The sequence below is a fragment of the Vombatus ursinus genome, unplaced genomic scaffold (assembly GCF_900497805.2).
Source record: "Vombatus ursinus unplaced genomic scaffold, bare-nosed wombat genome assembly UNPS02015358.1, whole genome shotgun sequence".
NCBI classification, from domain to species: Eukaryota; Metazoa; Chordata; class Mammalia; order Diprotodontia; family Vombatidae; genus Vombatus; species Vombatus ursinus.
The window spans coordinates 110,487-121,434 of NW_020955136.1; the positions used below are offsets into that span (position 1 = coordinate 110,487).

The window sequence follows — 10,948 nt, forward strand, 5'->3', positions numbered from 1 at the left end:
ACAGAGGCAGCAGGAGCAAAAGAAGAAGAAGAAGAAGAAGAAGAAGAAGAAGAAGAAGAAGAAGAAGGCAGAAAAGAAGAAGAAGACGCAGAGGTAGAGGCAGAGTCAGAGGCACAGGCAGAGGTAGAGGCAGGGTCAGAGGCACAGGCAGAGGTAGAGGCAGAAGCAGAAGCAGAAAAAGCAGCGGCAGAAGCAGAACATTTCTTAGCAGACTTGCCAGTCGAAGCAAACTGCCGGTCTTCTAGATTATAGTGATCCCCTTTGAAGAAATTCTTGCTCATATTTTGCCTTGACAAGAAAAGATAGTTAGCTGTATTTTTCACACGCATTCTTCTCTTCAATCTTGAGACCAGGTGAGGGCAGCCTCTTCTAAAATTGCAATTATAGTACAACCGTAACTAAAAACCAAAAGAAAAAATGTACTTAAAATCAAACGAACAGGCAGAAGTTTCTAGGAAAAAAAACAACTCTATCTTCCTTTGGAATCATAGATTTTTGTAGCCAGTTAAGCCTTAGTTCTAACCCTTAGAGATCACCTTTGGCCAACCCCTTCATTTCACACACTCGAGAATCATCACACTAAAATGATTCATAATTTAGCAGATTTAGCCTCAAAATGCTAAGTGGAAATTTCTTTTAAAAAGTGTTTGTAAAGGCATGATAAACTTAAAAAAAATGCACAAGATTCATTAATTCATAATTGAGAGACCCTTGAAAATACTACAAAACTCTGCTAGTCAGTCACCAAAAAGTAGTGATACTTGTTAATTACATACGATTTCAATGTGATATTACTCTACATTTCGCATAATTAAAAGTACCTTTTTATTGTACTGAAGTACTTGCTCTAATATTAACCCCCTAACTTAGGTATTCTACCAATGCTAATGGGCTAACTTTAATGAAAATACTTTTTAGAAAGACATTTCTCAGAATCCAAACAAGTTCAAGAGGAATGGCGTTTAGCCAAAACAATGAAACTTAAATTTACTATCATTGTTATATTTAAATCAGAATTGTCATACCTATATCACAGGTCCATTACCTACTGATAAAAATAAACTTCCTTTTTGCATTTGAAACATAGCAGATAAGACTAAAGGTCGTTCTTGAAATCAGTTAAATTTAGTTTTCTAAAATCATATACTGTTATTTAAGTTACCTTGCTTGATGGAAAAGTTTCTTTTTCTTCCCCTAAAAAATCATTGAGGGAGGCAGATCTTGCCACTTTTTGGCGAACCTTGCTGAAGCCGTAGAGATTAAGCTGGCGGGTGAAACTCTTTATACAATCAGTTTCAAATATCCTAATAGGACTTTTCTTTTCCAAAATCTCTTTTTTTAACTGCTCCACATCGACTACTATGCAAGTTCCATCCTTGTTCCAACAAATTGACCTAAATCGGTCACTTTCAACTATTTTCCAAAGCTTTCTAGGAAAGGTGAGGGAGAAAAATTCATTTTCTTCCATTATCAGACTTTCATCGGAAAATGGAAAACATATTGTTTTTCCTAAAGGCCCTCTAGTCAAAGCCTGAAAAGCATTTTCTTCAACCAGAGCCCGCAGGTCAGCATCCATAAGTGGTACCTCACCTCTCTCCAGAGGTATGGAAGAAAAAGTAGAATCATTGCTGTACTCTGTATCAATGGGTCCACCTCGAGGAGAATTTTCTTGAGGCTCTGATTTACCAGAATCCATTTCTAATCTTTCAGTCTTCTATGTTTTTCTCAGTTATAAGCATCATATCTGCTCAGTCTTGATGCTTTTAAGCAAATAAGCAGGTTAAAATACAGTTTACAACAAACTTTAAAGTAAGCCTAGGACATCATAATGGTGGCCCCAGTTTCGTGGCTGTGACATCACAGGATGATTTTGGTTTCCTAGCAAGCAGTACAATAATGATTAGGCTAAATAAGTTACTGAGATGAGGACTCCTCACAGCCACCTGTCAGCTCTGAAAATTCCATTCAGAATGTTCTCATCAGTGTTTTGAAAAAAAAAAAAGTTTTTACATAACCATAATTTTATATAATTAATGGCTAGAGTTCTAATGGATAGTAACATTGTTCCATGTGGAACGTCCTCATCAGTACTGTGAAAAAAAGAAGTTTTTATATAAGCATAATTTCATATAATTAACGGATAGAGTTCTAATGGACAAGAGTTGTAATGGATAGTTAATATAGCTACTGAGCTCTCATCTCTAGAGTTGGCTCTATGTCAACCGCACTAGCACAGAAGGGAAGCTTACTTTTTACCCTTTGCCTTCTCACTGAGCTATACGTTTCAAGCATTTTATTTCCTAAAGCTAGTAGTCTTTATATTACTCAACAAAAAGAATTTCATGTTCAAAAAGACTCTACAAAATGACCCAAGATGTTATACAGGGCACAATTTTTTGGCATACACTTCTTTAAAAAGGAAAAAAAAATCACATACTCAATAAGCTTTGCAAATTGGCCGACTAACACCCACATGCCTAAAGGTCAGGCAAAAGTCATGGGAACATAGATGTACAGCTGGAAGGGAGCTTAGATGCCATCCTGTCCAACTGCCTCCCTTTATACATGAAGAAATTTGAGACCCAGAGACAGAGAGTGACTTGCCTAAGGTCACAAAGATAAGTGGAAGAGCTAGGATTTGGACGTAGGTCCCCTAAAGCCAAATTCAACACACTTTGCACTGTTACTTGCTTCATTCAATTACTTGGCTTGCTAAAAATTACACAGGATCGGTCCACTGGACCTAAACAAAATGAATCAATTCATTTTCAAAAGAAAACAAAAAGGCACCAAGGAGTAACAAAATAGGGTATTAGGTTCCCATGTTCAGTCCAAATGTATGGGAAAGTAGACTGCCCACATTCCCATGGGGAGTGATGTCAGAGAATTTTTCCCAACATTCAACAAAAATCCTTATTTCTGGGGCAGCTAGGTTGCGCAGTGGATAGAGCACCTGCCCTGAGGTCAGGAGGACCTGAGTTGAACTCCGGCCTCAGACCAAACACTTGACACTTACTAGCTGTGTGACCCTGGGCAAGTCACTTAACCCCAATTGCCTAAAATAAATAAATAAAAATCCTTATTTATTCCTTTAAACCTGTCAATGAGTAACATATCTTGGTTCTCGCCCCAGGATTTGAACATTCTAATTGTTTTTACGTGGGGTAGTACCAGCGGAACAAGTAACAATAATCAGCATAAACTACAAGAGCTCTGCCCGCCCCCCCCGCCCCCCTCCCTCCCCGCATTATAGAAATTATTACAATAGTTCTTGAACATCTTGCTACTACTGATTCTGGGTGGAAAACAAAATGTTCTTTAAAAAGTAACAGCTCTCTCACCCCCTCACCTGCCCAAATGAAAGAAACAGAACAGCTGAATCCTAGAGATTTCCTTTTGACTGATATATGGCCACACCAGAGATTAGATTTAGAGCTGGAAGGGACATTAAAAGCCACCAAATCTAACCCTCTCATTTGAGCTGAGGAAACTCAGGTTAAGGGAGGTGGTGACTTGCCCAGGGCCACACAACTAGAAGTGTCTCAGTCACAACTGGAATTCAGGTCTTCTGTGACTTTTTCTTCCCCATGCCCTGCTCATGTCTTTCACTTAAGAGCTTAAAGAAGGTGTGACTTTCTCTCGACTTCCTGGAGAAAATTTATTTAATTGTTCCAGTTAACTTAGTGAGAATGTATAGTTCTCCTTTTGAATTGTGAAAACCATTAATTCTAACTTACTACATTAATGTCAAGGGCTTAACAGTTACTCCTCCAGATGGACTGCAACCCACTTCTGTCTTGTAATCTTAGTTGCCTGAGACTCAGGGAGTTTAAGTGATTTGGATGGGGCCATAGTGTTTAAGAGGCTGGGTTGAAATGGAAGTTTTTACTGATTTCAAGGGCATCCCTCTAACCATGAGGCCCCACTGTTTCTAAGAGAACTCTCACTTAATGAATTTCTGTAGTGTTAAGAATAGCTAGAATGAGACAAAGTATACTTATTTTATTTGCTGTGCCTTGCTTTGTTGGGAGGTACCTTGAAGAGAGTGATTCACTTCTGGGCAACCACAGCAGTTGAGCTAGTTTTCCAAAAATCCAAGTTACAAACTGAATTAGCAAATCACTATGGATGTTTTAAGATAGTTCTGTACTTTTCTCTGTACAATATTATTGAGAGTTTATTGAAGGGTATAAGAAGTGTTCGCTGACGTCTAGAAATGATAAGTGTTCATGTAGCAGGCACACAAATTCTTTGACACCAGGTAAAAACAGCACCAAGTTTCATTGACCCCAAAATCTCACAGTGGGCAGGGACCTTCTGGGGCTTGCACTAGTTTGGTAATTCCTCATTTTTCACGTGCAGCAACTTTACTATAGGCAGTTCAGTCACTTGCTGACAAGCTTTTTTTTTTTTTTCTTTTTATTACACTTGTTGTAACGCCACAAGGAAAAATTAAGAACAATATCTGGAAGTTTTGAAGAGGCAGATTTAGGCTCCTTAGATGAGATGGTGGTGGAGTGATGAGACACCATGGCATGCTAGCCTCAAAGTCAGACAGATCTGGGTTCATATTTTGCCTCAGACACTACCAGCTGAGTGGTGTAAGTCACTTAACCTTTCTAAGCCTCAGTGTGCTTATCTGTAAAATGAGAATAATAATAGCATCGACCTCACAGCACTGAGGATCCAATAACTTAAATAAGATAACATGTGCTTTATAAACCTTAAGGTCAGCTGTTAGGTAAGGAAAAACTTCCTAACAATTAGAGCTCTCCCAAAGTGGGATGGGATCTCCAGATGGACTGAGGTCAACAGATGAGTGAAGCACCTACAGTGAAGGGGCTGCTTTGTTTTGACTTCCAACATCAGGTTCTCCACCAACATACGATGTAGGATGAGGGAAGGGTGATCACTTTGCTGATTGCCCTCCAGCTTCTGAGATGGATTGAAACAGGTCCAGGGGATTGCCGGCAGCAAGGGCCATCCAATTATTTGAGGCCAGCTGAAGACTTACTACACTTAGGGAGGATGTTGACTCAGACAAGGTCAGTCATAACCCCTCAGATGATAGTGTCACCCCAGTGGCTCCTCCCCATCCTCTTCTACTGAACAGGTTTACTATGGCAACATCACATCGGGAGGGTAAAACTAAAGTTTTTTTTTATGAGCATCACACAGAACAAGTTACACAATGTGCACGTGAAAAATGAGGAACCAGTTTATTGAACAGCTATGTAGAGGGAAAAAATAGTGAATTTTAGCTCAGGTTTTTACACACAAAACTGGAAAATCTATATTCCCACCCAACCCACCCCCACCCCCACCCCCAAATAGAACATATCTGTCCCTAGGCCAGTGCAAAGGTTTTAGTTATTCACATAATTTACATTAAACAGAATTCAGACAATTAAAAAAAGTTGCCTATATAGTCAAATCAAACACCTTCATATCTATCCTGAGGAAAGGTATCAATGGGTTCTTCTCTTTTTTAATCAAAAGGTGGTTATGCTGGAGGAATCTGACTTATTACCTTCTCAGCATTGGGATAATACTAACAAATTACTTTTCAATTCATTCGTAAAAGCATCTGAACTGATATAACATTACTTATCACCACTAAGTCATTTTAGACCTTAAAAGAAATATAATTCTGATGTATGTTTTCTGCGCCCAACTCCCACCTTAGTCAACTCTCAGTATTCCAATGAGAATGAATGCTTTCTAGTATTGGTTAACTGTGATTCCAAGCCTTTTAGAAATGGACATACCATTTATTTCTAATTTTCAGTGTTCTAAGATCAGACCTGCTGCAGATGTGGTGACTGAAAGTGATAAATAAAAGAGCTGTACCGTCTGGTATTGCATCAACAAGACAGGAATGCCATATGCAAATGAAAGCTAAAACTGCCCATTTCCAAGTGGAATTGGTACCTAAATCTGCTTACTGATAATGTGATATATCAAGCTTTGAAACTGTCTTCACTGATTGATTAGTATAGACCTAAATATACAAAAACCAGAATTTCAAATCAACACGATTTTCAGTCTCTGTGGTCAAGTCAACTACTTTAATAAGTTCCCATACCCAACAGACACACATTAATATTTTTAAAAGACTTGAAAGGACTTCTTCCATAATAGAACATATATCTTCATATATAGGCTTTTAAAAATACTTTAACAGAATATAATTATACTGTACAGAACTAGAATTTGAACAGAATATATTACACATTGCTAAAACGTTCATATAAATACTATACAGGCATGGAGTCACTCCATTAGAAGGGTTCACCAGTTAGACCATTAAAGATGGCTATGAGCATGCCCAAAGAAAATCTTAACAGGAGCAACACTAAAAATAATGCATATGATGCTTTGAAACAAGTAGTGGAATAGAGAAATATTTACGCTGGTTGTAGATTATGTTTTACCATTGAGACTAGTACTACTTTTGAAAGGCATGGTAGCATTTAAAAAAGTTAGGCAAGTACCCCATTGGTCAATCTTATGAAATCAATTTAACTTGCTGATAGAAACTTTTTAAGTGTCAATCTTGAAAGCTTTCTCACACATAGACATATATTAAAATAACTGTCAATATCTATATATTACATACTGATGGGTTCACTAGTGGCTGTGATATTTATTCAAAGCATGAGATGAAAAGATTTGACTTTATTTCCAGTTCCAGTTTAGAATGTAGGCAAAGCAATGGAGAAGATATTTGTCTTGTCTATCTTTTATGCCATATACTGTCCATCCGATTCCTGAATTTCAACTTAATCTGGCATATCTATATTTAATTTTGGAGGTGGGAGGACATATTTTCCAGGGCTCTGTGTAATAACTACTCGAGTCTTCTTTCGGAACATAGGAGCAATTTTTGGAGGTTCTGGGACTGGTGTTTCTTCGGTTTCCTCACTGTCTTCATGATGGAGATCATATGAAATATTTCCATATTCTCTTAGAAAAGGGAAAATTTCAAGCAGAAACTGACAGAAATCTTTACGAATTCCGAACCACCCTGAAAAGAAGAGTTCAATTGAAAAAAAAATTAGGTTTTAGGTCAAGTAAAATTCATTTTTTTGAATAAGTTTACAGTGATGCAGTCTAGTAAAAAGGTATTTATGCATTTTTTGGATTTTCTAATGGAAAATCAGAAAGACGAACACAAGGATAAATAAAGGATTCATTTTGTCTCAAGACATGTAGAAATGTCTTCTTTCTACACGTCCTTCTATTTACCTCTTTATTCCTTTAAAGTGAGGATAAGATGTATGTTTCAAATGAATCAAAGGGTCTCTCCCAACTGAATTTTTTAAACAAATTTTTTCCATTGATTTCCACAGTTAGTTGTGACACAATAGGTACCACCCAGTCCCTCAAATAAAGCCACCCCAGAGTACAGTCCCTGAAAAATTAAGCAGAAACACCTTGCAAAGTGGCTGAGATGGTTGGAGAGCATGCCACTTGCCACTTTGAGGGTTTCCTCATCTGTCAATTTCCCAAGTCACACAAAGGTTTCTGTAACATGTCTTATTTCACACCTGACCACACAAGGCATTTAAATATCCAAGACAGAAAATTAAAAACTCTTCCTGTCTATCAGGGGCTAAGCCTTTTTGGTGTTGTGAGATTCCTCAGGAAGTCTGATGAATCCTAGAGACCCCTTCTTGGAATCATGTATTTAAATGCATAAAATAAAATGGGTAGAATTACAAAGTAAACTAATTATATTGAAAGGTAGTTATCAAAACATTTAGGATAAAATAAACCAGTTCATGGACCCCAGGGTAAGAATCTCTGCCCTAAATAAACAACTTTAAACCTATAAAAAAAGATCCAGAGCTACTCTTTGGAGGCTCTGGAAAGTGAGGAAGAGTGATTCCTTGTCAGCTTAGCCTTGGCTCCTGGGTGGCCCAGGCAGTAGTGCTTCCTGGGATATGGGACTGTACACATCACCCCCTAGACAGATCTCAGCCATGTGCAATTTCCAGAAGGACATGCAAAAATGGAAGCTAAAAGTTTTGAGTTTTTTTTTAAATTTCTTGACTTAACAAAATATCCTGCTAATTCCTAACCACCAATGAGAACTTGCCTTGTCCTTCATATTTGAAATTCCCATTTTTTTCCCCTCACAAGGTTATAGCCCTTTTAAACAGGGATTGAGACAAGATTTGTGATTTCATCGGTAGAAGAACCTTCCAGATGAGGCTATTTACTCCACCAATGTAGATTGGCACCTTCCATGCAACTTGTAATCTTAATAGGGTTACTTAGCTCAGTGGTGTCAAACTCAAATAGAGGTCGGAGGTGGGGGGGGGGATGACGACGACAACTATGACACCAATCCCTACGTAAGAATTCCTGCAGGTGTTATATTATATTTTTACTTATTTCATTCAATATTTCCTAATGACATTTTGATCTGGTTCCACTGCCACACTTGGGAATGTTGTGGGCCACATGTTTGACACCTCTGGCCCTGTTCTATGTCCCTCAGCCAGTAAGTATTAAAGGTAGGACTTGAACCCAGGTCTTCTTGGCTTGAAGGCTGACTCTCTTTCCACTATGTCATGCTGCCTCTCACCTTTTTTTTAAATTTTTTTTTTATTTTTAGGCAATCAGGGTTAAATGACTTGCCTAGGGTCACACAGCTGGTAAGTGTCATGTGTTTGATCTGAGGCCGGATTTGAACTCGGGTCCTCCTGACTTTGGGGCCAGTGCTCCATCCACTGTGCTACCTAGATGCCCCTGCCTCTCACGTTTTTAAATGGCACAGTTGAAGTTGTCATATAAAACAGCCGATTGAAATTTAAAACCCAAGATATTTCCAAGATATTGACTTACAGTGATTGCCTCCTTTCTGTCCAAATGTTGTTGCCATTAGAGTTATTAAGGAAAGCCAAAGTGGAACAAATATAGGCACACATGAGAATGCATTATGGCCATCCAGTTTGTGAACTAGCAGAATCTAAAAGAAAAAGTTTTCAACATAATCTGTTCAGAAACATTGAAAAAAGGCAGAAGAAGTCAGAAGCGAGAGATCTGTTAAGTAATGTCAAGTCTAGCATTATTAACAGTGGTGGTGGGGAAGGGGACAATCGGAACCCTGTCTACCTTTAAGAAAAACAACCCTTTTTGATTTCTCTTATCTACCTCTCAGCTGCCTACACAAAGCTAAAAATACTGTTTGTCAGAGTTATTTTTGTATTTCAACAATCTATGACTTCATTAATGCACACATTCAGTTGATGATCATGAACATTGATGCAGATCCAAAGTCTCCATAACTTAGTATGTTGCCATGAGTTGCTACGGCCCAAAACCATTCATTATCTGCTGGCCAACCATTTGGTGATGAGGCTTTCTGAACTCAGCTAGGTTGGTCCTCATAATAGATGTACAAACTGGAGTTGGGTCAGTACTTAAAGCCTTTCTACATCAGCAGAAATTGCCAGAGCTTACACTCCACGCACACCATGGTTTGGCATGAGAGGACTTCAGTGGAAGTTGCCAAATTTTAAGTTTAAAATGCTAGCATTTTCTTTTTTCTTTTTTGTTTTTGTTTTTAGTGAGGCAATTGGGGTTAAGTGACTTGCCTAGAGTCACACAGCTAGGAAGTATTATGTGTCTGAGGCCAGATTTGAACTCAGGTCCTCCTGACTCCAAGGCTGGTGCTCTATCCACTGCGCCACCTAGCTGCCCCTAATGCTAGCATTTTCCGCAGAAATATATCCCTCTTGTTCTCGTAAGTCCATAATGCCTTTGCCATTAAGGCAAGAAAAAAGAACAACACTTTCCCATTTTTATAGGCTGCCATCAGAAAACAACATCTGACTTTCTGGATCACAACAGATCCCTAAGAAACACCAGCACAGTGAGGAAGGTGAGGAATGACTACCTCAAATGTAAGCAGTGGAACAACAATCGTCATCCAGCTGATGGCCATCGTTATGTGTGTTCTCCTTTGTTCGGCAATCACATCCATTGAGCGTAAGAACAAGACGGACCAAACGATGTAATACAGCACAACCAGGCACAAGAAGGACATCAAAATCCACAGAGGAACACAAACAACCTGGAGAAAAAGGAAGAAAAGACCTCTTTACTGATTAAGGATTTTTTGGTAGGCCTTGGGAAAAGCTTATGTCTCAAGTTATTATTAGCAGGGTTAAAAAAATGATAATGTGCACTTATATCATAGCGTTCTCACACAACATCATTATTAAAACCTTGTCAGGCAGGCAGATGACCCCCTGAGCATAAATAACTAGACTTCATCCCGATTTAATTCTAACGTGCTCTTTTCCAAGCAATATTCCTATAGGCCTTATGTTCTTCCGCCACTGTGCGTGAAACTATTCTTCAGAACCTTTGACTGTTGCGTGGGTTCTCAACCTGGGGTCTAGGAACTTTTAAAAATGCTCTGATATTGGTATTTCGATATAATTGGTACTTTTGTAATCCTAGGTGTATTTTCCTTCATGCATCGAAAAACATTATTGTGTCCATAGCACAAAAAACGATTAAAAACCCTTCTACATTAAACGAACTTTCTGAGAGGACACTGAAACGGATGTATTCCCCCTCATGATGAATTCAGGATGAGGTGAGTCTGTCTTTAGACTGTGCTAAAAGTACCTTGTTAACAAATGCTTAGCCCAGCCCCTGGCATGAAGAGAGAGTGCCACAGCAGGGGTCCAGTATGGGACTCGCATTTGCCCTCAATGACTTGTCCTCTACTCTTGAGAGTTAATTTTATTGCATAGTTTTGGCACTGCCTTCTCTAGATAATTTGTTAATAGATGCCCTTATTGATTCTTGTGTGGAATTTTTTAAAATTAAGTTATTTTGATCTATCAACAATCACTTCCATATGCTTTTTGAGTTTAAAATTTTTCTCCCCCTTCCTCCTCACCACCCTCCCCAAGACGGCGCACAA

The 10,948-nt window shown here is 38.6% G+C and overlaps 2 protein-coding genes across 5 annotated transcripts in view; both read right to left on the bottom strand.

Annotated features, from left to right (window-relative positions):
• The window catches only part of LOC114032004 (heat shock transcription factor, Y-linked-like), a 2,239-nt gene extending 543 nt beyond the window's left edge, over positions 1-1,696 (bottom strand). Inside the window, exons 1-2 of the mRNA XM_027847208.1 lie at positions 1,163-1,696; positions 13-398 (exon numbers count right to left, since the gene is read on the bottom strand). Of these exons, the coding sequence (XP_027703009.1) occupies positions 13-398; positions 1,163-1,696 (920 nt within the window). The remainder of the gene's footprint in view (positions 1-12; positions 399-1,162) is intronic.
• A 3,635-nt stretch (positions 1,697-5,331) lies between these two features.
• Positions 5,332-10,948, bottom strand: part of TMEM185A (transmembrane protein 185A) — a 22,300-nt gene continuing 16,683 nt past the window's right edge. For all 4 annotated transcript variants that reach the window (XM_027847209.1, XM_027847212.1, XM_027847211.1 and 1 more), the window contains 3 exons: positions 9,908-10,084; positions 8,854-8,977; positions 5,332-7,027 (listed from right to left, as the gene is read on the bottom strand). In XM_027847209.1, coding sequence (XP_027703010.1) covers positions 6,783-7,027; positions 8,854-8,977; positions 9,908-10,084 — 546 coding nt within the window. In that variant the 3' untranslated portion in view covers positions 5,332-6,782. The remainder of the gene's footprint in view (positions 7,028-8,853; positions 8,978-9,907; positions 10,085-10,948) is intronic.